The sequence below is a fragment of the Penaeus monodon genome, chromosome 14 (assembly GCF_015228065.2).
Source record: "Penaeus monodon isolate SGIC_2016 chromosome 14, NSTDA_Pmon_1, whole genome shotgun sequence".
Taxonomy (NCBI): Eukaryota; Metazoa; Arthropoda; class Malacostraca; order Decapoda; family Penaeidae; genus Penaeus; species Penaeus monodon.
The window spans coordinates 20,986,538-21,013,405 of NC_051399.1; the positions used below are offsets into that span (position 1 = coordinate 20,986,538).

The following is a 26,868-nucleotide window of genomic DNA, read 5'->3' on the forward strand; positions in this document are numbered from 1 at the left end:
TAATTTTAAATTATTATTATATTAAAAACAAAAAAAAAAAAAAACAACAAAAAAAAAAATTTTTTTATTTTTTTTTTTTATTATTATATATAAATTAAAACCCAACCACAAAAAAAAAAAAAACAACACACCCAAACCACACACAAACCCCAAACAACACACACACAACAACAATAATTATAAAAATTTAATATAATATAATATATTATATTTTATATTATATATATATAAAATACTACACAACAACTTTTCATACATACATACATTCATACATACATACATTAAACATACTTCTACATCATACATTCATACATACATTATACATACTTCATACATACATACATATATTCATAATACATAATACAAATACATATATAAACATACATATATATATATATATATTAATATATATATATATATATAATATATATATATAATAATATATTTATGTTGTATTTGATTTGTATGTGTTAGTGTATTATTTAGTATATATATTTAAAAAATTTTATATTATATATAATATAAATATATATAATTATATATATATCATAAATTTAAATAAAGCACAAAACCCCCCTACTTAAAAAAAAAAAAAACACACCCACACACACACACAACACCACAAAACCAACACACACCACACACACCAAAACCCAAATAAAAAACATACATCTAATATAAATTAAAAATATATATAAAAAATTATTATAATATATATAAATAAAAACATTTACCAACATTCATACATACATTTTATACATACAATTACAAAATATTACAAAACATATATACATAATATATAAATAATTTTTTATATATTATAAAATTATATATAATATATATATAATATATATATATATATATATTATATGTTGTATGTATGTTGAATGTGTATGTGTATGAGGGATGATTATTTATAATTTTAATATATAAATTTTATTATTTATATTATATATATATAAAAATTTAATATATATATTATATATTGTTTGTGTTTGACGGTTGATAATATGTAAGCATATTCTTACATACAATCTTCAATCAATTACAAAGCAATTCACAGATTTAATACGCAACTTAAAGAAAAATATAAAATTTCTTTTTGTTTCCTCTAGTCAACCCCTGAAGAATCAGCAAGCCCGGTCTGAAAAAACTTACAGACTGGGGGATCAATGCTCTGATGAAATCTCCCAAAAAATTAACAGTCAAGGCGTGTTCCCCTGAAATGCCCAGAGAGGATACGTGTCTTAAATATTGCTTCAGGGGAGGAACAAAACCCCAAGTCAGTATAAAGTGCATTTTTTCCATTTTGTTGTAGCAATTTAGGCTATGTTTTTGGAAATTATATGTTTAATTTTTATACTTTAAAAACATTCATCAAATTAGGTTTCAATACACTCTATCATTTAAAGTTCCCCATAAGAATAGCATAAAAAATCAATTTTTGTGCAAAAAAACAAAACCCTTCGTGGATAACCCAGTTATGGGGAATACCAGTAATTTACTAATGTAAAGATTCATCGCATATTATTAGTTAAAAAATAGAAAACCAAAAATTATCCCTTTGTAAATGTAAACAGTGGTCCCTTTACTGACATTCCAGCAGCTAGTGAACATCTTATCACATTCGCATCCAAAATGTTGAGATGACATCTCTTACCCCACTATATATCCTGTCCTAGCCATACTTTACTCAAAAAATTACTTGCCAGTTTTTGTTTAGAGACGGTGTTTACATGCGAAACCAGATGCAGAAGGGGAACAAGAGCGTGAGGTTCCAGTCCCATACCGTACAGCAAATTGCACGTGACTATTTCAGATTGTTTCCTCGGACGGAAAGCTGCAATTATTGTACATCTCAAAACGCTCTCTTTTTGATGAAACTCTTCAGTCTTGAAGTTTTTTCCTGCAATTGCTAACAGGTATGAGTCAGAATGATAATGGGGTTAAACTAATTACTTGACAGTAGTACAGAGCGTCCTACTAGTGTTGGCCATTGTTTTAATTTTTTTTTTTTTTTTTTTTTTTTTTTGTTTTTTTTTTTTTTTTTTTTTTTTTTTTTTTTTTTTTTTTTTTTTTTTTTTTTTCCATAGAACAGGTCGCATTAGTCAAGTAAGGAATCCGAGCGTGCCCGATTAAAATACCTAACCTCAACCAGTCACTTTTCAAAAGTTCATATCGCCAGTCCTTCAATAGTTCAGACGCTTAGCTGGTCCTTGGGCAAAAAGATGGCGAACTGACTTTGAGAAAGGTATTTTTGTTCTACTATGAATTTATATTTAACATTCATTTTCTCTCGTCAGCTCAGAAATATCCAATGGTTTCATAAAATCTAATACAGTAATGTATAATGTGACTACACATTTTTCTTCTATTAGGATTTTTAGACAGTGACTCTATCTTTATCTTACTGTCCTTTTTGGTCCTTTTTTCCAGTGAAAAGGAGATTAAGAAGTCCATGGAACCAGTCAAAGAAGAGGAGGAAAGAGGAGAAGGATGAAAGATATGAGGTAATGAAGATACTAATGCACCGTAAAACATTATCGGATTAACCTCTTCCCTTTTCCTGCAATCATCACCTCTTTGTCTTGCTGGTAATCTTATGAAGCATATATAGAGTATAGATTTTGTAATCTATACATCAGTTTGTGTAAAATAGAACACTGGTGTGACATGGTGGGGCTATAATAGCAGGCAACAACCATTATACTGTAACTGAAGACTGCATTTTTTAAAATGAGTGGATGAGGATTTTGGAAAAAAGGGTACTTACCTTGTAATGTCGTAATTTTCTTCATCTTGAACTGAACCTAGTACAAATTATATAGCTTAATTCAGATCACTTAAAACCACCCACAGCAGCTTCGTGTAGATTCACTTGTAGCCTGACTTGAAAGTGAAAATGTTGGGTTCCTTTTGGTATTTAATGCATCTATAAAATAAGATAACCAAGTAATTAATATCATATACAGTCACTGTAAAACTCATTTCTAGCTTAAAGTATGAATTGGATGAAGAACATAAGAACAGGGAAAAGGAAAGCGAATAAGAAGGAACTTTGTGTGCAGAGTTTTCCTTCCCACAGCTGGTAGAATGGAAAACAGTGTGGTAATGACTTTCTTTCTTCTTATGTCCCTATACTTATTATAATATATCATTTTAAAAAACCCAAAAAAAAAAAAAAAATAGACCTACATACTACGACATACACATATATATATATATATATATATATATAATATATATATAATATATATATGAAATCCTGACATATTTGCCCACTCTTTTGCCTATATGGTGTGGGTGTGTGTGTTGTGTGTGTATATATATAATATATATTAATCTATTATATAAATATATAGATATTATATATACTATAGAATTATATATAATAGCACCCACACACACACAACACACACACACCACTACCCACACCACACACACACACACACACCACCATACACATTATCATAAATATATATATATATATAATATATATATAATATAGTATCATACATCAGACATACAAACCTACATACATACAGACATCAAACATACATCATACATACACACGCCACACCACACACACACACGACCCACACACACACCCAACACATCACAACACACACACACACACCAGACACATTACATTCATACATACATACATATATATATATCTATAGATATAATATAGATATATATAGATATAGATACATACTCCACATACACACTTCATACATACATAACATTCACATACATCACATTCATACATACTTCATACATACAGGAAACATTCATACATCCAGTCATACTCATCTCAACATACATAACATATATACATACATTATATGCATATATCCAGACATACATATATACATACATACATATATATATAATATATCATCTCAGATATATATAATCAATATATCTATATATAGATCTATATATTTTCTGTTTAGTTATGTAGTATGTGTGTATGTGTATAGGTGTAGTAGTACAATCTGTATATCTATATATATATGATATATATATGTATATAGATATAGAAATATACTAGATGATATATTATATATATATCTATATATATATATATAGACACCACCACCCCACACACCACACACACACACACACCCACACACAATACATATATATATATAATATAGATATTAGATATTATATATTAATACATATATATACACACACACACCACACACACACACACCACACCCACACACACACACACCACACACCACACACCACACACACCACCACACACACACACAGCACAGTCATACATACATACATACATATATATATCTATATATATAGCTATATATATATATATTATATATCATATATATATAATAACATATATAACACATACACAATTCATACATACTGCATACATACATTATACATACATAAATACATACATATATCCAGAACATATATACCATACAGATAATACATAGATATATATATATCTATATATCAATATATATATATATATATATAAATATATATATATTATGTATGTCTGTATGGCGTATGAATGTGTATGTGTATGGATGTATGTGTATAGATAGGTATATCTATATAGATATATATATATCTTATATATATATAAATATATCTATATATATCTAATATATATAATATATATATATATATATTGTGTTTGTTTGATCAGGGAGGATAAATGTACAATTCTTACATACAATCTTCATCAAATTACACAAGCATATAGTCACAGATTTAATCCAGCAACATTAGAAAGAAAATAATAAAATTTCTTTTTGCTTCCTCTAGTCCCAACCCGCCTGAGAATCAGCAGCCCGTCTGAAGAACTTACAGACTGGAGGATCATGGCTCCTGATGAAATCTACCAAGAAAATTAACAGTCAAAGCGTAGTTCCCTCCCTGCAGATACCGATGAAGAGTACGTGTCGTCACTATTGCTTTCATCGGGAGGAACAAAAAAGCCATTCAGTAGTCGAGGGCATTTTTTTTCCATTTATGTGTTTGTAGCCAATTTAGGCGATTATTTGGAATGTATATTTTATATTTTTAGACTTTAAAACATTCATCAAATGGTAGTGGTCATACACTCATATACATTTAAGTTCACCATAAGAATTAGCATCAGAGTCAATGTTGTTGCAATAATACACAAATCACTTCAGTGGATAACCAGTTATGTGGAATACCATGTAATTTACTAACGTAAGAGATGTCATCGCATATATTCGTTGAAAATAGTAAACCAATTATGCCTGTACATGTTAACAGTGGAGTCCCCTTTACTGTACCATATCCAAAAGTAAGCTCTGACTATTCTGTACTTGGTTTTAGTTTTTCTGCTGTGATATATGAAGTTAAACCGAAAATGTTCCCATGCCACCGTAAAAAGGGTGTGCTTTTGTGTGTGTGTGTGAGAAAGAGAGAGGAGAGAGTGATGTGAAAATGTCTCATGCTGCATATGAGGATCGCAGAGCTTACCCCAAAGGAGTCATAATACCTTGTGACCTTACCTGATTTCCCTTTCCTTGAATGAATTCAATGAATTTATTTTTAGTATAACATTACATAGATCTGATAAACATTAGTAATAGGCAAAATGAGATAAACTAAAATTTCAAAATCAAGGAAGAGTGTAATGGTCGAGCCAGAACGACTGCAATGCTAATTGTGACTTGGTACAAGTGTCGCCATCTATGGAAAAACAAACAGTAAACTCACAGTGGCATGGCATGTACAACATGCATGCCCAGTGTCCATTGGGTTTAAGCTCAACACTGTTTTCTTCTAATTATATTTTTGTTTAGAAAGCATCCGATGCTGTTTCATGTATTGATTGTCAGGAACAAGCCACAGTATATAGGAGTTGGAAACAGAGAAAAAACGCATGCAGATGAAGTTGAGGCATTGAAGATATCAAAAAGAAAACAATTGAATGGCTGAGAGCTCCCAAGCGGAGAACGTCCAGTTAACTTTCCCCTTGCACAGCTTACGCCAGCTTTGAGACAAAGTCATAAAAGAATTGGTTAAGTTGGACATGGGATGTTTTCATGTTTTCGATGTATAGTGATATAGGTAGTAGTGGTTGTTGAAAGAGTCAGAACATACAACCTGAATTCTGGACGCTCAAGGCTTACTTACGTAAAAAAAGGTAGGATAGAAAATGTATTTTATATACAATTGATAGAACAAAAGGTGAATAACTCATACACACACAACACACATACCTATGTTTGTGTGTGTATATAGATTACAATATATATATTATATATGTATATATAATTTAATATATTATATATATCATATTATAATATATGTATATATATATATATATAAGTATATATAATATATAATATATATATTCAATATCAAATCATTAAAAAGTAGTATTGGTAAGGCCAGTTAAAGAGGGAGAAAGAATCAAGAAAGATAAGGGAATAGAAAAATATTAGATTTCAGATTAGGAAGGCAAGCATTAGTACCTTTTATTTAAGAACTGACTAAACTTTACAATTTCAGGAAGCTACACAGAAACTGAGCATGTCCATCACTACAGAGAATTTAGTCGTAGAAGAACTGAAGCGAAGAGTTGAGGAAAGCAAGACAGTGATAGCCGATCAAGATGAAGAAATTAAGGTAAGTAATTGTTTTAAATATTACTGATGTTGTTATTTTTATTATTATTATTTATTTTTTATTATTATTATTACACACACACACACACACATATATATGTATGTCTGGTTTATAAAACTACTACTTTTTTTTTTGAGAATACTGTTCCTGGAGATCATGAAACACATTTTGGAAATATACACTTGTCGGTTATTGTATGCCTAAATATGTCATTTCTTTTCTTTATTTATTTTTTTATTTTTTTATTTTTTTTCTTCTTTCTTTCTCTCTATCTTGTCTCCCGATATTGTATGCTTTTTAGAATTTTACTCCCCCTCCCCTCTTTTGTGTGTGTAATTTTTTTCTTTTTTTTTTTTCTTTTCAGGATTTAAAGGAGATGCTTATAGAATGTGCAGAAGAGTTTACAGCAAAGCAGCAGGAATGTTCCACTCTTGCAAAATCTCTTGACATGAGTGAAGGCACAATTGCAAAGCAGGTATGTACCTTTTCTATTTTCAGTCAGTTTACAACTAAGGAATTTCAGTTTTTAAGGTAAAAAGATAAAAAGAGGAAAAATATTGCAAATATGAATAAAGATAGAATAGTGATGATAATGATTTTGGATAATTACTGTTGAAAATAACTATGAGGCTGCAGGACACACATGCAGCTGGGGACCAGGAGAATTAGTCACCCAGAGTGTGAGTTTGAATTCAGCCCGAGATCCAAGTTTAAGAAGGGCATCCACTCAGAGTAACAATCTCTCACTGCCAAAAACTATACTACTTTGAAAGAAGGCACTGTCCTTTCACTTGTGAAGGAGTTTGTGATGTAAAACCGAGTTAGTGCTGAAAATATTTAGTAGTGCATAGCAGATATAATGTAGAAAGACATGTTTATTTAAAAGATAATATAAGAGTACAGAAAATTTTGAGCCATTATCATCATTAATAATAACATGGCATGTCATTTGTTCACAGCTGGTAAGTATCAGTGAGCTGGAGAACCAAATCTTAGAGGCCCGGTTTATAGTCAGCCAATATGCTGCACAAGTGGAAGAGAGGGAGCAGCATACAGCAGAGTTAAGAGAACAACTTGAGGCTTCCAAGGTTGGTATCAAATTTTCACATCAGTGGGTGATTTACTGGTATTTAGTTGTCTTTGTTAAGCTGTAGTGTTCCATTATAATTCTGGATAATACTAACACTAAAGTGCCCAATTGTAGATAGAATTCACTCAGTGATTAATATTTTTTTTGTAATTACAGTACATATATGACATATACTTGCTTCAGCAAGTATATGTTCATATCAGATATGTAATGTCTTGTTTTTCAGGATACAGTATAGTTTCTAGAGTCAAAAGGTTTATTAGATATATGTGCATGTAATAGTAAATTAGTTTTACAGTGCAGTTATATAACTGTAGAAGAAAGTTTTTCAGATATATCGGTTGTGTAGTTAACTCCTAAAATCTGGATGACATGACCATCACATTGTGAAAAGAATGGCTTGAGGAGCATGCAACATGACCAGCTTGTCATGGGAAAATTTGGCTTAGAGACAGGATGATAAGAACTTGCTGTCATGCAGAATTTCAGCTGAAGGCTGAGGTGATGGGAATGACTCACCACGAGTGCACAAAGCTCTTCGAGGATGATTAGACTCCATAGACATTTCGGTAGAGGCTTTTGCATTATTTCCATCAATAGATGAATGTGGACTGTACCATCCGTGAGCCATTACTGGAAGAGCAACCAGTTCCAGAGAGGACATTAATTCCATACTCAGGATCCTATCTTAACTGCAGTGACCAGCAGCGCAGATTGTTATGGACTACCTGGAGAGATAATATGGAGTCTGTTCAAGGAAAAGTGTATTAGACAAATCATATAAATATAGACATTGGAAAGAAGGAAGGAAAAGGAAAAGGGGGAGGGGGGGATACAGAGTGACTGCTCAAATAAGCTTAACACCTCTATTTTGGGCCATGTGCAGGCAGTGAAGCATCCAGATCCAAGGAGTTAATCTTACTAGGTACTGGGCCTTTGATATATCTGGTCTGTTTTTTTTTTTTTTTTTTATCACAGCATGATACTTAATTGTAGTTTTCATGTTGTGATGCTCTTGTCTGGTCTAAATAGTATTTAAACACAGTAGCATGCAGGACTGGTAAAAGGTATATTGTGGGCTATATATACTGATTGTGTACTGTATATCCCTAGAATGTAGAGCAGCTGCTTGCTGAAATGAAAGATCTACAAGACATTGCTGAAGTTCAAAAGAAAAAAGTGTGGATGCTGGAGAAGGTATGGTATGAGAATTGATTTAGATGATGATTATTATTATGCCACCGTTGTTTTATCTTCAATTTGGTGTAATATGTTTTAAGGCCCATTCTTTTTTCTTAAATTTTTCCTTTATGCTTGCAAAGATGATCACATTGTTACAGTAAGAAGGATCTTGCTACAGACTTAAATTTGAAATCTGATAATACTAGTCCACTTTCAAAGAATTTACAGATAGAAGGAGTATTATTTTTCAATTTTTGATGGAAGCGTCTTTTATTCCTGTAGAAGTATCAACAGTTGAGTGAAGAAAATGTCTACTCTTTTTACATGCTTCTTGAGTCTCTAACATAGAATGGTTTTATGAAGTGATTTTTTGTAGACTTCCTACTTAGAAGTTCATGTCAAGATAGACATTCCCTCTTCTCTTTCCTTCCTTTCCCTAACTGGTAATGAACAGATCTTATTAGTCATTAATGATACTGAATGTTTGGTTTTGCAATGGCAGTTACTTTAACGTAAATACACTGTGTGTGTGTGTGTGTGTGTGTATATATATATATACATATATATATATATATATATATATATATATATATATATATATATATATATATATATATATATATATATATATACATACATACATATACACATACACATACACATACACATACATACATACATATATATATATATATATATATATATATATATATATATATATATATATATATATATATATGGAAAATGATGTATGTGTATCTCTTTTATTATTATTATTTTATTTCATCACTCAACCCCCCCCCCCCCCTTGCCCAGAAATTGTCAGACAAAGAACATGAGTTGACTGCAGCTCAGAAGGAAAAGGAGAATGCTGTTCACCAGAAAGAAAAGATGGAAGAGGATTACCTTAGGTAAACTTTTTGTGTATGTAGGAGTTACTTTGATATTGAAATTACTGTCCTCCATTTATATTTGGTTATACTATCCCAGCTGACAAAATGTTTGATTCAACAGAGATAAGAGCAAACTGCTTCTGGAACTTGCTGATCTGAAACGATGTGGACCTCAGAAAACATTGGCTTCAAAAGAATCTGAAGAAGACTTGCAGCTCCATTTCAAAATCGCAGAATTGGAAAGAGAGAAGGAAGAATCAGACAGAGAGAAAGATCAGCTAAAGAATCAGTTAACAGAATCAAAAGACTTGTTTGCGCACCTGCAGACAGCCAATAGAAATCTTGAAAGCCAGTTTGATACAATACAAAATGAAAATGAAAAGCTGAAAGAAACTGTTGATGAGGTAAGGATGATTACTGGTTTTAGGTATTGTCTTGCCCATGAATGTTATTAGGACATTGCAAGAAACTTTAAATCTGTATATTACGGATCAGGTCTTTCATTAAATGTAATTAAAATGAATGTCTTATTTCAGCTGAGCTCCAAGCTGGTTCATATACAAGAAGAAAGAGCTGAAGACCAGTTAGATATTTCAGCTCAGAAAGCAACGACTGCTGAAGCTATCAGTCAAGTGCATGATTATCAGAAGGAATTGAAAGAAAAAGATATGCAAATTAATAATTTAAATAGTGAAATTCAGGACTTACAGACACAGATGAAAAGATTAGAAGAGAAGAGTAATGACAAGGACCTCAAGGAAGAATTCAGGAGGCTTCAAGAACATTCAGATGCTTTGTCCACAGAGCAAAATGAACTGCAAGAAAATATTCTTAAACTAAAAGCAGAAATCTCCACTCAAAAGGAAGAAATTGATCATCTGAAACAGTCCACAGTTCCAAAAGATGATCTCTTGCAGGTGAAAGAAGAGCTTGGAAATAAATTAGAAGAAATAGACATCCTTAAGAAAGAAACAGAACAACAACAACAAAAGGCATTAGATACCATGAAAGAGGAACTTGAAGAGAAAAATTGTCTTCTGAAGATTATGGAAGAAGAAAAGCATTCGTCAGTAGAAAATCTTAGAATGGATGTATCAGATAAGAATTCCAGAATATTTGATTTGGAGAAGGAAATTGAACTCCTGAAATCAGAAACCGAAAATTATATGAAGTATGTATCTCAAGTACAAGAACTTGAAACTCAATTAAAGGATAAGAAGTTGCAAATGGAGGAGATTTTGCTTAGTAAGTCACAGGTAGAAAAGGAGGCACAGGTAAAAAACAGCAAGATTGAGGAACAGGATTCTGAAATTTGTAAATTGAGAGCTGAAAATCAGGTTAAGGATGAAGAGAAGAAGGCATTCCTTGAGGAGGTACAGGCTGAATTAGATGATCTAAAGAAAGAAAAAGAAAGATTACAAGAAACACTAACATCACATCAAAAGGAAGCAGACAAAACTATTGAGCAGATAAACATAAAGAAGACAGAGTTAATTGAAGAGATTGGCCATCTAAAAATGGCTCTACAGGAAATGGAAAATTGCAAATCCACATTAGAATTGCAGCTCTCTGGACTCCCAGAGATACAGGGTATGAGTTGCTCTCAGATCATGAGTGATAGCATATTTGCTTTTTATCTGTTTCGCTAATATGATCAGCTAGGCCAGTATTAATTTAGTTCAGTCTTTCATTCTTTCTGTCTTTTATACTTAAGGTTTGAATTAGTTTGAAAAATATTTGATATACAGATAAGAATTTAAGTATTCATTTACATTTACTCTGGAATTGGATTTTACCATAATTTGTATACTTTCTTAATTCCAAAGAAAGAGAAAAGGTATTGAAGATTCGTTTAGAAGAAATGCAACAAGAAAAATTTTTGAATGAGAAGAAATTTTTGGAGCAGGATTCTGCTGCATATAAGGTTAGTTAAATTGATGCTTTCTATTTGGAAATCTGCATTGTAATAGATACCCTTTGCTTATTTTTGTGATACTCTAAGTTACAAGAAAGCAAATTTCAGTATTAATACTTATAGGAAAAACTGAATGAGCAAGAGGAACTTCTAGCATCCCTAACTGAAGGAAATGATGAGCTCAAGGTAAAGCTTTCTGAATTTGAAGGATTCAACAAGACTCTCAGTGACCAGCTAAAAGAGAAGGAAGAAGTCATTGTTTCTTTAAATGCAAAGGTAAGTGTACATATTAGAAGTATTTGGAACATAAAGACTAAGAGAAGGGTTAGCTCTTCTATCTGGTGTGTGTGTGGGGGGGGGGGGGGATGAAGGTAGAAAAAAGGACTACATAAAGCTGGCAGATGGCCATAAATCTTGGAATTAGGCTTGTTTGCATGGCAGCTCCTGCATGTGACTTATAGGCCCAGTACATACAAGGGCTCACACTCATTATCAATACTCCTTATCATATCTGCAATACTGTTAATTTTATTTCTCTAGATATGATTTTGCTGTTTTGACATTTTCCGAGGTCTCTGTTTGTCATATGTTGAACTATGTCAAGACTACAATAGACTGCTTCAGTTGAGCAAATATCTTCTCTTTAAGTTGTATACACTCCATACAATAACATTAGCAGTAACTGCCTTTTTTTTTTTCATTTATTGACATTCAAATGACATATAGTGGTGAAAAGAATGATACAAGGTAACAAAATCTGCAAAATTTCAATTATTAAAAGTTGAGAATGGCCAGGCAGAATTTTGTTATATTACTAACTTGATGAAATGGTGTCATGTTTTTTCACTGTATAATCATATGGTACTCTCACTTTGTATTCCACATGTACTAATAACGGAAATAAGACTAATCTATAACAGATACTTGTTTCTTATATATCATATTTGTATATTAGGATATTTAGACAGATTACCCATTCCAACCTGGCTTATAGAGGATCTCACTGGTATTAAACCATGGAAGATTCTGAAGCACTGGATATCTACTTTTAACTATATTTTTACTTTTGAGATTGATAGTCAAATCTAAAGCATCACAACAAATCTGATTTGGTTTATCTGAATTATTTTCATCTGCTCAGACTCCCAAAAATGGGCTCCATTTTTTATGTAAATTCTGACCTGCTATTAACAGAACATTCTATTCTTACAGGTTGGAATAATTAGACTACAAGCTGACAAGGAAGAGAGGAGATCAGACGCGCTTTTTATTTCCAAGAAACAAAAGAGATGAAGATTCCAAAATTTTAGAGGCAGCCAGAGAAAGATATGATATCCTTGAAAAGGTTGGTATTTGATTAAAGTTATAAGAAACTCCTACATGAAAAAAAAAAAAAAAAAAAAAAAAAAAAAAAAAAAATATATATATATATATAGATCATAGAAGATATAATATATATATATTATATATATATATTATATACAGATATATATATATATTAAAACACACATACATGATACATAAATAAATAATACAATACAATATATTGTGTGGGTGTGTGTGTGTAATATATAAATATAATATATATTATATATATATATATAGGATAGATATATAATTATGTATAGATAGAGATTATTTATTAGTGATGTAGGATTATATATATGAGATAGAGGACAGATAGTAGTATAGATGATATATAGATATATTAGATAGAGATTGATAGAGAGAGATTGATAGAGAGAGATAGAGATAGTAGAAAGAGTATGAGATAAGAGAAGACATCATTTATAGGGAAGATAGAGGAGGGATATATATATATTAGTTAGAAAGAGATAGAAATAGAGATAGATATATAGAGAGATGATAGAGAGCATAGGAGGATATATATAAGATAGATAGATAGAGATATATTTATATAGATATAATAATTGATATATATATATAGAGATATAAGTATATATAGATAGATATGAATTTAATATATATAGATATATAGATGAAATATAGTAGAATATATTAATGTGTAAGATAGAGAGGAGTGAGATATATTATATATAGAGATATATAGAGAGAGATATAATATACTATTATTATATATATATATACTAGATATATCTATATGATATATATTAATCTAATGTATATAATATTCATATATATATTATATAATATATATATATATATTCTTATATATTTATATATATATATATATATATAGATCATAATATAGATATATATATTATATATATATATAGATATGTGGTGTGTGTGTGTGTGTGCCTGTGTGTGGGTGTGTGTGTGCATGTGTGTGTGTGTGTGTGTGGTAGATATTATGTGTGTGGGTATATATATATATATATATATATATATATCATACTATATAGATATATATATAGATATATTGTGTGTGGGTGGGATATATAGATGGGGATTATATATATATATATATATAATATATATATATATATATATATATAGATAGAGAGCATATATAATACACACACCAACACCACAAGATAGATATATATATAGGATATATAGACATATAGATATAGAGATATTAAAGAGTTCTATATATATATAAATAGAATATATAGATATATATATATATATATATATAGGTTATATATATATTATATATATATATGATGAGATTATATATATACATATATATAGATATAATTATATAGGTATATATATATACAATAATATCATATATTAATTATATATATATAAAATAATATATTAACATAGATGACAGATATATATAGATTTAGAGACGATATATAGCGAGAGATAGATATATATAGATGAGATATACAGATATACATAAATATGATATGATACTATAGATAATATATATAGATATACTACATATAATATATATATATATACATATAGTACAGAGATATAAAAAAAAGATTGATATATATATATATAGATATATCGATGATAATATATATATATATACATAGATATTATATATAGATATATATATGTTAATATATATTTTATATATATATTATTGAATATATATATAATGTATAATATATATGTAATATATATGTATATGTATATATATATATTAATATATAGATATATATATCTATATCTGTATAATATATGTGTATATGTATATGTTTGTAGTATAATATATATAGTGGTGTATATATATATGTGGATATATATATATGATATATAAGATAGTGTGTATATATACTTATATATATATATATTCTATATTATCTATATACATATATATATTAATATTTATATATAATATACGACACATATAACATTTTTTTATTTTTGTTTTATTATATATTATAAATTATTAATTTTTAAAAAATTTTTTATATTATTTTTTTTATATATTTATTTATAAAAGTATTATTTATAATTTATAATATATATAATATTTATTTATTATATATTATTTATTTATTAAAATTATATATATCTATAATTAAAATTTATATATAAGAATTATTTTATTATATTTAAATATTTATATATTTATATATTTATTTCTATATTAATATATAGTTTATATATATATAATATATTTTTATTATAATATTAAAAATTTTAAAACTAAATATAGAATAATATATATATATTTTTTATTATATATTTATCTATATTATTTTTATAATATTTTATAATAATATAATATTTATATATATTTATCTATATTTAATATATATTAATTTATATATTTATATATAATTTTATTATATATATTTATTTATTTAAAATATATATACTATATAACATAATTATTTATAAAAATATTTATTATATTTTATATAATATTTTTTAAAAATTATTATATATATTTTATATTATATTAAAATTTTATTATTTTTATGTATATGTATGTATTATATGTACATACCACATATAAGATATATTGTTTTTGTTCCCCTAGTTTTGGTGTGTGTGTGTGTACATATATATTTATCTATTTATTTATTTATTTATTCATTTCACAGGAAGTGCGAGCAGTCAGAGAGGCACGTCAGGAGGAGATCACCCAACACAGGAACCCAGAAAGATATCCAAGAACAAACAAAGCTGCAGCAGAAGGAGGAGGAAATCAAATCACTACAACAAGGTGTGTTTGCTATGTCTTAAATATAGAGGAGTGCATGATTTGGGTTCTTGCCTCCAACCGGTATATGGAATATTAGTATTTCTACAGAATGTTTGATAGTTCTGTTCAGGCTTAGAAAGAAGGAATCTAAGTAACTAGCACAGAATGTGAATTGGTGTAATAGTCACAAAATAAAAAACTAAGCTAGATTGAGATGTGATACAGAGTGTAAATTCTATATTTTTTAATCATGTCTCTAGAGGGCAAGGGGTGAAATACAAGGGATTTCAGTGTAAGATTACTACAATGCTTTTTATCAATTATTTGGATTTAAATTTTTATTTTATATATATACTTTGAATGGCTTGATTGAGTAAATTTTCCTTTACATTTCCTCTTTGTGTGGGGGGGAGGTTGTCAGTTCTATAAAGAAAAAAAATCATAGAAAAGGAAATGTAATTTTCATTTCATATATTTATTGTTACAGTTTTTGTTACTACTTAAAATTTTGGAAAGGTCAAATGTCTTGTTTATAATTTTAACAGAAGTCAAGAAGCTTCTCCAGCAATCTATATCTACCATATCCAACACCAGTCAGATAACCATTCCAGAAACACCAAAAGTTAAGAAGGAATCTGTAGAAGTTGATGAGGACATTTTAGCACTTAAGGAGCAATTCAGGTATGTTTCAGTAAGCTCATCATTTAGTGACTGCTTTTGAGGTGTTTAAAATTTGATCAAATGTGTCTAGATATGAAGCATTCTCGGTGGTTTACTTTATAATGTAGAATATTATGCATAAAATATGTAATTTTGTGTACTAAAACTTTTCAGGCTCAGTGAAGCACAGAAAGATGCCCTGCTTCAGGAAGTTTCAGGCTTGAAAAACCAATTGGAAAAGCTGTCGTTAGCATCGGATGCTTCATTATTCCACTGTCCAACAACTATTGATTTCCCGGGAAAAGGGGAGATCCCCAAATGTTTTTTTCCCTTTAAACCTTGGGACATAAAAGGGGCAATTTACCTTTTCATTTTTTCATTATTGCTAAAACCCCCATTTTAAATGGACGTTGCAATACCCCAATTTTCAAAGAGGTTTTAAAGAAGTCCCCCTTTCAATTTTTTTAGCTAAAAAAAAAGCTTTTAAAAAAATTTTTGGGAGGGCGGGGAAATTATAAAAAAATTTTTTTGTAGGGTAAATAACACAAAAAAAAAAACCCCCATCCAAATTAATGTTGGTGTGGGAAACATCTCCCTTTTCCCCTTAAAAAAAATCCCCTCCGAACCCCAAGTGTTTTTTTAAGTTTTAAACCCCTTTTAAATATTTTTTTGTGTAAAATTAGGTTTTTTTAAATTTTTATATTTGATTTAAGTAAAAATTATAATTTCATTTTTTTTATTATAAATTGGAAAATTTTTTCCAAAAAGATAAATTTTTTAAAAAATTTCCACCATTTAGTTTGGTTGTGTGGGAATTATTATCTATATTTTTAATAAAAATATTAATTTAAATTTAAATTATATTATAAATTTTAATTCCTTCTACTAGAGTATATTAAACAATTTTAAACATTTTTACCTTTTTTCATCATTTTAAATTTTAAAACTTTTTCATAAATTTTTTAATTTAAACCTCTTTTTACATTTTTTAATTAGCATTACTTTCCCCTCAAATTTTTTTAATTTTTATAAAATTATTATCTTAATAAAAGAAATAATTTGTAAACTTTATTTTTTTTTTAAAAAAATTTAATATATTTAAATTTTTTATTTTAATTTTCATTAATTTTAAATATTTATTTCTTTTTATTTTTAAATTTTAAAAAGAAAAAAATTTGATATATTTTTTTTTATACATTTATTTTTAAACCCCTTTTAAAACTATTCTTAAAAAAATTTATTATATATTTTCCAAAAAAATACTTAAATTTTATATTTTAAAATAGATATATTTTTTTTTTCCCTTTTAAAAATAATTATTCTAAATTTTTTAAATATATATTTTTAAAAACATAAACATAATTCCCCCCTATTTTTTCATATTCCTATGGCATATTCCTTTCAATATACCTTTTCACATTCCCCCATCAAAAAAAAAATATTAAAAAAAATTTGGGGGGATTAAATATAAAAAAAAAAAAAAAAAATATAATTAATACCTGGTGGGGTGGTGTTGTGGTTTTAAATTTAAAGAAAAATTTTATAAAAAAAAATTTATAAAATTTTAGAAATTTTATATTTTAATTATCCCTTTAATTTTAATTCATATAATTATTTTTTTATCTACTTAAATATTCATAATAATCTTAAAATAAAAATAAATAGGGGGGTTTTATAATATAAAATGATATATATTTTATATAAATTATATATATATATACATAAAAATTTTAAATATATATATTAATAAAATAAAAATTTTATATTTTACATAAAACATATCATTTTATATACATTTAAACATTTTCCCAATATATAATAAAAATATTAATTATATAAAAAACTTCCCATATATATATATATTATCTTTATATTAATTTTTTTTATATAAAATTATGTATTCAATATAATTAATTACATATAATTTAAAAATTAAATATATAATCTTTCTTTAACATTTTATTATATATATATAATATATATATATTTATATTAAAAAATATATATTTTAAATTAATTATATTAAAAATTTATATATATATATTTATTTAATATAATATAATAAAAATATATATATATATATATTATCTTATTTATATTTTATATATACTTTTATAATATTTTTTTTTTTTTTTTGTTTTTATATATCTTTTCTATAATATTCAATACTTATTTTTTTTAATTTTAATAATACAAAAACCCTATACTTTCCCCCTATCTAATAACAAAATACAAAATACTAAAATATATATATTAATATAAAATATATATTTTATATATACCATATATTATAATAATTTTTTTTTTTTTTTATAATATATAATTTAATTTTTAAAATTATAAAATATATTAAATATAAAAATTTTTTAAAAAAAAAATTTTTTTTTTTTTTTCTTCTTTTTGCCCCCCTTTAAAATTATTTTTAAAAATATACAATTAAATTTTTATATATAATATTATTAAATTTATTAGAATTTTTTTTATCATAAAATATTTTTTTTTTTTTTTTTTTCTTTTTTTATTTTATTTTTTAAATTTTAAATAACTATTCAAAAAATAAAATTTTTTTTTTTTGTTTTGTTTTTATTTATTAAATTATGTAAAATTTGTATTTAAAAATTTATTTAAAATCAAAATTTTTATAAATTTTGGGATTTAAAAACATATTAAGTTTTAAATTAAGGGGGTAAGAGGAAAAGTAAAAAAATTTTGGGTTTGTATCCAATTATTGTTGAATTGGGTCAAAATTTTTAGAACAATATAATTTTTCCCCCAAATGTTTTAAAAAAAGGATTTCCAAAAAGTTTGACTTATTTGGATATTACATAATTAATATTTTCTTATTGGGGTCCCCCTACATAATAAAGAAGAAAAAACCCCAAATGGGGGATTTGAAAAAATATTGTATAAAAAATTTTTAAAATATAAATTTTAATATTTTTACCCCAAATGTGAAAATTTTTTAAAAAATTTTTAAATTTATTAAATAGTTAATTAATTATTTTTAAACCCTTATTATAAATTTTAAATATTTTTTTTTTTTTTTTTCTTTTTTTTTTTCTTTTTTTTTTTTTTTTTTTTTTTTGTTTTTTTTTTTTTATTTTTTAAATTTTTTTGGTTTTTCTTCTTTTTTTTTTCTCCCCTTTTCCCTTTTTCCTTCGCCTTTTTTTCCTTTTCTTTTTAATCTTTTCCCCCTTCCTCTTTTTTTCCTTTTGTTTTCTTTTTTCCCCCTCTCTCTTCCCCTCCCTCTTTTTCCTCCTCCGTTCTTTTTTATTTTTTTGCACTTTTTTTCTTCTCTTTTTTCTTTTTTTCTTCTCTTTCTCTTTTTCTTTTCTTTTCTTGTTTTTTGTTACTTTTTTTTTTCCCCTTTCCCCTTTCTCCTTTTTTTTTTCCTTTTTTTTTTTTTCTCTTCTTTTCCCAAACCTTTTTTTCCCGTTTTTTTTTTCCCCTCCCCCCCTTTCTCTTCTCCCCTTTCTTTTAAAAACCTTCCTTTCCTTTCTTTTGGTTTCTTTCCCCCTTTCCCTTTCTTGGGGGCCCTCTTTTTTCCCCCCCTCCCCTTCTTTTCCCTTTTTTTCTCTTCCCCTTCTTCCTTTCCTTCCTTTTTCTTTTTCTCTCCCCCCTTCTCCCTTCTTCCCCCTCCCTTCCTTTTCGCTCCTTTTCCCCCCTTTTTTTTTTTCCCCCCCTTTTTCCAACCTTTTTTTTTTTTTTTCCTTCTTTGGGGGGCTTTCCCCAAAAAATTTCCCCCTCCTCTCTCTCCTTTCCTCCCGCCTCCCTCTCTTCTCTCTTCTCTCTTTCTCTCTCCTCCTCCTCCCCTCTCCTCCCTCCTTCTCCCCCCCTCTCTCTCTCTCCCCTCCCTTCTCCCCTCTTCTCCCTCCCTCTACTCCTCTCTCTCTCGCCCTCTCTCTCTCCTCCCTCTCTCTCTCCCCCCTCCCTCCTCCCCTTTTTTCGTTTCCTTTTTCCTTTTTCCCCTCTCTCTCTCTTTTCCTCCCTCTTTTTTCTCTTTTTTCTCCTCCCTCTCTCTCTTTTCTCTCCTCCCCCCTCTCTTTTCTCTCTCTCCTCCCTCCCTCTCTCTCTCTCTCCCCCCTCTCCCCGCACCCCCTTTTCCTCCCCTCTCTCCTCTTCCCCCTCCTCCACCCCCCTTTTCCTCTCTCTCTCTCCCCCCTCTCCCCCCTCTCTCTCCTGCCCTCCCTCTCCCTCCTCTCTCTCCTCCCTCCTCTCCTCCCCCCCTCCTCTCTCTCCCCTCTCTCTCTTCTCTCCCCCCCTCTTTTCTCCCCTTTCTCTCCACCTCTCTCTCTTTTCCCCCCTCTCGTCTTCCCCCTCCTTCCCTCTCCCCTCTCCCCCCTCCCCCCCCTTTTCTCCTCTCTCTCCTCCCTCTCTCTCTCTCCTCTCTTCTCTCTCTCTCCCCCCCTCTCTCTCTCTCTTCCTCCCTTCTCTTCTTTTTCTCCCCCCTCCCTCCCCCTCTCTTTCCCCCCTCCCCCCCTCTTTTCTCTCCTCCTCCCTCTCTTTCTCTCTTCCTCTCCCCCTCTTTTTCCCCTTTTCTCTCTCTCCTTCTCTTTCTTCTCTCCCTCCCTTCCCCCTCCCTTAAAAACCCCCTCCCTCCTTTAAACCCCCCCTTCCTTTCCCATTTTTAAAAACTCCATTCCCCCTTCCCCCCCTTTCTTCCCCTTTTTTCCCTCCCTCCCTCTTTTTCTCTCTCCCCCCTCTCTTTTCTCTCTCTCTCTCCCTCCCTCCTTCCCCCCTCCCTTTTCTCCCTCCCCCTTTCCCCCTTCCTTCACCTTCTTTCTAAAAAAACTCCTCCCCTTTTCTTTTAACCTTCCTCTTTTTCCCTCCCTCTCTCTTCTCTCCTCCCCCCCTTTCCCCCCCCCCTTCCCCTCCCTTTAAACCTCCTTCCTCCCTCTTTCTCTTCTCCCCCCTTCCTTCCTTCCTCTTTTCCCTCCCCCCTCTTTTCCTTTTCTTTTTTCTCTCTCTCTCTCCTCCCCCCTCCCCCCTCCCTTCCCCCCTTTCCCCCTTTCCCTCCTTCCTTCCCTCTTTCTCGCTTCCCCTTCTTTCTCCCCAAAAAAATTTTTTCCCTCCTTCTCCTCCTCCCCTCTCTTCCTCCCCCTCCCCCTCCCTCCCTCCCCTTTCTTCTCTTTCTCTCCTCTCTTTTCTCTCTCTTTTCCTCCCCCCTCTTTTCTCTTTTCTCTCCCCCCCTCTCCTCTCCCCCTCCCTCTCCCCCTCTTTTCCTCTCTCTCTCTCTCTCTCTCTCTCCTCTCTCTCTCTCTCTCCTCCCCCCCTCTCTCTCTCTCTTTCTCTCTCTCCTCCTCCCCCCCCTCTCTCTCTCCTCCTCTACTCCTCCCCCCCCTCTCTCTCTCCCCTCTTCTTTTTTCTCCTCCCCCCCTCCCTCTCTCTTTTCTTTTTTCCTCTCTCTCTCTCCTCCCCTCCCCCCCCCCCCCCCGTTCAAACCCCTCCCCCGCCAGTGGAGGGTTTAAACCTGGCCATTCCTTGCCACAGGGGGGGTTTAAAAAAGAAAAAATGAAAAAAGACAATGTGCCCCCAAGAATATAAATTTTGAAACCAAATGGAATAAAACAAATTTTTTAAACCCTCCCTCCCCTTTTCTCCCCTCTCCCTCCCTCCCCCCTCTCTCTCTCCCCCCTCTCTCTCTTTCTCCTCTCTTCTCCTCTCTCTCCCCCTCCCCTCTCTCTCTCCCCTCTCTCCCCCTTTTCTCCCTCGTCCCTCCCCCCTTTTCTCTTTCTCTTTTCTCTCTCTCTCTCCCCTCTCCCTCCCCCCCTCCCTCTCTCTCCCCTCGTGTTTTCTTTTTTTACGTTATATTCCCCAAATTTTGTTTATGTGGAGGAGGGATTGTAGGAAATTTTTAATCTTCAAAAAACCCAAAAAGTACAAAAGGTTTTTTCCAAAATTTTTAAAATAATGAATTTGATATTCCCCCAATTTAAGATTATGAAAGAAGTCATCTTTTTTATTTGAAAGACGGAAAAGTCAGCATTGTTTATTAAAACTAATAATGATTTTAGGACTCCTCATGGAAGCCTACAAAAGCTGCTCATAATGGGGTTTGGGGATGAGGATGTTTGGGGAGCCCCCCTGCAAAAGGGATTAAAACCTAAAAATACACAAAAAGGACTGGGGAAAACGTCGTAAAACAAAATCTCATGTGTATAACCCACATACAGACCAAGAGAATAAAAGCAGGTATGAGTGATATTCCTATAACTCAAAAAACAGTACAATTCCATATTCCATTGCTTAAAAAATGATTTACTTTGTTATTGGTTACTGTATTTTGAGATTTTATCCATTTATTTAGTACTTCTCTTTATAATGATAAAGATAATTCTAATGCAGAGCTTGATTTTATTTCTGTAGTTTGGCAAATAAGGCAGTGGATAGCCAGGCATCTGATAATGGAGAAGACTTCAAAACTCCTGTACAGAGACGTAGACGACAGTTATACAGCTCAGCTGTTGAAGAACCATACGAGTGCTCTCCAAATCTGGTCAGTAATGATAAGTTTTATTGTGTAAGTTGTATCATTATCTATGGATAAGATTCTTACCCTTTATGGGTAGTTTCATATCATGCCTCCAAACCACAATTTTGGCAAAGTTTAGAAAAGTGTCTTCAAGGCATAGGAAACTGAGGGTAACTTATCAGTGTTCTTCACACATCGGACCTCCATCCATGTTTTATTAGGCATGTAACATTTTTGTGTACATAATCCTGCTAATTTATTATCATAATAAGGTAAAGGAAGGAGATAAAGAAGAGAGAGGGTACTTAGTCTTTGGAGGTTGAGTGATTGATTTTACAAGTCAGAAAGTGTTTCTTTTGAGATGATTCTTGCTGAGGAGAGTTGTGAAGATAAGAATAGTTACTGAAAGGCATAGATAATCAGGGGAGAAAGAAAGGGGTGTAAAGAGGATGAGAGAGCAATCCTGCCAGACACCAGTGGAAATGGTAGGCTGAGACTACCCAGGTGGACCAATAACAAGTCTCTAGTATCATGTCAGTTTTTGTAGCTCTAGTTAAGGATATCTATGGATAGGAATCATTAGTTATGTTTTAAATATTGTGCATTCTACTAAAAAAAGCTTGTTGTTTTTTTTCTCTTTCTAGATTGAACTTCCTCCAGTTCAAGATAGCCCACATACCGTTGTCAGGCGACAACTGAGGAGCAAAAAAAAAAAATGAATTGGCCTTAATCTTCTTTTCTGTCACTTTTTTTTTTCTTCTTCTTCTTCTTCTTTCTTTTTTTCTTTTTCTTTTCTTTTCTCTTCTTTTTCTTTTTTCTTTTTTCTTTCTTTTTCTTTTCTCTTCTCTTCTCTTCTTTTCTTTTCTTCTTCGTCATATTCTTTTTCTTCTTATATATATAAAGGAAACTTTTTTATGTGTAGACCTAACATTTCTGTATTTCATGTATACTGTATCAACCATATATATGTGAAATACATTTGTAATGTTACTGAAAACTATAATTGATAGTAAATTAAGCAAATTTTATTGTTTTGTAAACATTGTATAGTGGATGCAGATATAATTTTGTTTTGCCTCCAAGGATACATGAACAAGAAAATAAGATACTAATTTTTCAATTTTTTTTCATATCCATACATTTTAAAGGGCCCCTTTTGTGTGGTTTTGTGTGGGGAGGGGGGGGTGGCATGCATGCACACTATAATGGTTTTGTATGAAATACAATAATGTAGTCAAGGCTTGCTTGCTTGAGATTTGTGAAGTTCTGGCTTCGTCCAGGCCTTTATTTAGGCCCGGCCCCGTGTCAGCTTTTTAGGCGGTCTATTTGTTTCTCTGACACTTGGTGTTACCCTGGGGGTGGGATTGCCAGCAGGCGCCCCGTCCGTGGTGTAAAACATCTCACAAAACTCTTTACCAGCACGACGCTGGTTCTGCGGGCTTGTCTTAAATTGGGTGTGGCTTCGGGGTTTGCCCCGTGCATGCAACACCTTCTTTAGTTTATTGTTTTTATGATCTGCCATGCACAGTGGTAACCTAGGCGCATTTTGTGAAAATGACTTCGGGACTTGTGTTTTTTCAGAGGTGCCAGTGGTTCATAGCCTTTTGGGGTCTGAGTACCAGTGGGCCCCAAAAGGGGGGGATCTTTTTTCCCCTTTTGTAAGTGCAGGAGGGAAAGGGGGTGGCGTCCCGACACTCCTCCTAAGAAAATTTGGGCTTGATGTATTATCTGGGATAGGGGGGATACCCCGCCCAATTTGGCTAAACTGTCAGCAGCTCATTCCTCTGATCCTAATGTGGCTGGGAACCCATTATGATGATTTTTCCCCGGCAAGAATCCTCTGTGCCCGTGTGAGGATGGTAGTCAGAAGGTAGATATTTTAGTGGGTTGGCCCCGAAAACAGTCGACGCCCTTTGGGGTCTGTGTGTGTATGACCCATGTGCCTTCCCCCCAGGATGCGTGGTCATGCCCCATGATACAACTGCCTCTGCCTGTAGCGAGGAGGGATTGTCTGTTACCCTGGGGTTTTGGGCACCCCTTTCTGCAAACCAGCGCCTGCAGTGTGGGTCAAGGGGGTCGACCGATCCATCCCGGGAATAGTTCGCTGCCCGGAGGGGTGATGGTTACAAGACCCCCTGGGTTTCTGCCTTTGGGTAGGCATACAATATTGTTCTTTTTGCTTGCCAGTCTCATACCGAGAACTCTATCGAGGTTTTTGCCACGGCGGAGCTTTGCAAAGCGGTGAGGGGAGCCCATCCCCTTTGGCCAGTAGCTGTTCTTTGAGCGATGGTGTTTAAACCGGCTGTGTGAGACAGCCGGGAGTTGTTTGAAAAAGCTGTTATTTGTTCTAGGGTCTGACTTTTTTATTTTGGGTTGTTCCTGGACCCTGGATTGCTTTGATAAAAATTTATCTGCCCCATTTAATCAATTGTGGGCCAAGGGGAGAATTTTTCCCTCCCTGGGGGTTAGGCCTTCGCCTCCCGGGGGGCACCGAAGACCCTGGGGTTTCTTTTGGATGTCTCCAGTTGGTCTTTATTTTTTCTTTAATCCAATCAAGTGGGGGGGGCTAGTCTAATGGGCCGGACGCATGTACATAAATGATTTAGTACTCTGTTTTGGCCCCCTATGCGTCCCCCTTTTCCCTTCATGCATCTTGTTTTTGCGATAAACCCAGGACCCCCTTTGGAAGGAAAGGGATCGGTTTACCCTTTCCCCCAAAGGGTAGAGGTAGTCCTGAACCACCCCAAAGTCCTTTCCCTGGTTTTTTAGACTTGTCCCTTGAACTCTCGTCTCAAGCCATGGCTTTGGTTTGGCTGCGGATTTTTTAGTCCCCCCTGAAAACACTCCGCGGATACCAGCCCCAGACAGGGGGTTTTGTTTAGGCGTAGGTCAGGGGGAAGATGAGATGTCTGCAAGGAGAGATCTTGCACCCAGTGAGGGGTTTAGTTGAGGATACGGGACTTAATGGTTTAAAGGGGGCGGATAGAACCCCCCCCTGTGGTGTTCCATTCTTAGGGATTGCTGTGATAGTATTTTAAATTTTGACTCGGCGTTCTTTCCCAAAGTAGTCCCCTATCCAAGCCGGGATTCCCTTTGATTCTTTTGGATCAGGTCTCCTGAATGGAAGAGGACTTCCCAATTTCAAAACCTTCTCCGGGAAAAGGATAGCACGAGTGCCCTGCTTTTGTGTCAGAGAGGTATGGTGTGCTGTGCTCATGCCCCAGGTGAACCCGTGGATTAGTCAAGGAAGGTATATTTACATATTTACAATCTTAAAACTGCAAAATTTGCCTGTAAATTGTACCAAATGGGATAATTTTCAAAATCAGGTGAAAAGCAAGAGTAAATGGATGTGGCATATAAAACATAATTTTCAAAATTCATTAAGCTAACTTGTATTATAGGTATTTGGGTTATAATTAGATATTACTTAATGTATTTTGTTGAATAAAAACTTATAATCTCCCCCAATTCAGCGTTTTTAATGATTTGGGTCTGGGGGTTTTAAAATTAACACATGCACCATTCTTTATGGAAAAACTTTCCTGGATGGTTTTCCCCTAATCTCATGTATTATGTTTTGGAGGGCATAGGAGATGGGGACAAGGCCCAATGTTGGAGATCACTCCTATTGTAGGCTTCACCCTCGCTCAAATAATTTTTCTTTTCGTTTTTTCACCCTTTTTTTCCTTTTCTTCCCCCCTCCCCCCCCCCTGTTCACTTCCTAAGGTGTAAAGTGTAAGAACAGACAAAGGATGAAAGGCTGGTTTTGTATCAGTCTTGAATGGCCTCAGGAAACCCGGTGTATTTCCCCTTTTTTAATCATCTGCCCTTACCCCTTTAAGGGACCCTGGGGGGACGTTTCTCTTCCCCTACATTTTGGCTCTCAGGGCCAAAAACAAA

The 26,868-nt window shown here is 31.9% G+C and overlaps 1 protein-coding gene, 1 long non-coding RNA gene and 1 pseudogene across 2 annotated transcripts in view; all 3 read left to right on the forward strand.

Moving 5' to 3' along the window:
- LOC119580639 (kinesin-like protein KIF20A) overlaps window positions 1-12,362 on the forward strand; it is a 37,009-nt gene extending 24,647 nt beyond the window's left edge. Inside the window, exons 17-25 of the mRNA XM_037928743.1 lie at window positions 6,538-6,654; window positions 7,019-7,129; window positions 7,614-7,742; window positions 9,743-9,837; window positions 9,941-10,223; window positions 10,356-11,409; window positions 11,646-11,743; window positions 11,858-12,010; window positions 12,306-12,362. Coding sequence (XP_037784671.1) covers window positions 6,538-6,654; window positions 7,019-7,129; window positions 7,614-7,742; window positions 9,743-9,837; window positions 9,941-10,223; window positions 10,356-11,409; window positions 11,646-11,743; window positions 11,858-12,010; window positions 12,306-12,362 — 2,097 coding nt within the window. The remainder of the gene's footprint in view (window positions 1-6,537; window positions 6,655-7,018; window positions 7,130-7,613; window positions 7,743-9,742; window positions 9,838-9,940; window positions 10,224-10,355; window positions 11,410-11,645; window positions 11,744-11,857; window positions 12,011-12,305) is intronic.
- A 109-nt stretch (window positions 12,363-12,471) lies between these two features.
- On the forward strand, window positions 12,472-16,785 carry LOC119580641 (annotated as a pseudogene).
- Window positions 16,786-22,600: 5,815 nt separating this feature from the next.
- LOC119580972 lies at window positions 22,601-23,670 on the forward strand. The gene is made up of 3 exons (XR_005229417.1): window positions 22,601-22,685; window positions 22,860-22,989; window positions 23,610-23,670. It is a non-coding gene; the product is annotated as an uncharacterized LOC119580972 (long non-coding RNA).
- Window positions 23,671-26,868: the final 3,198 nt, after the last annotated feature.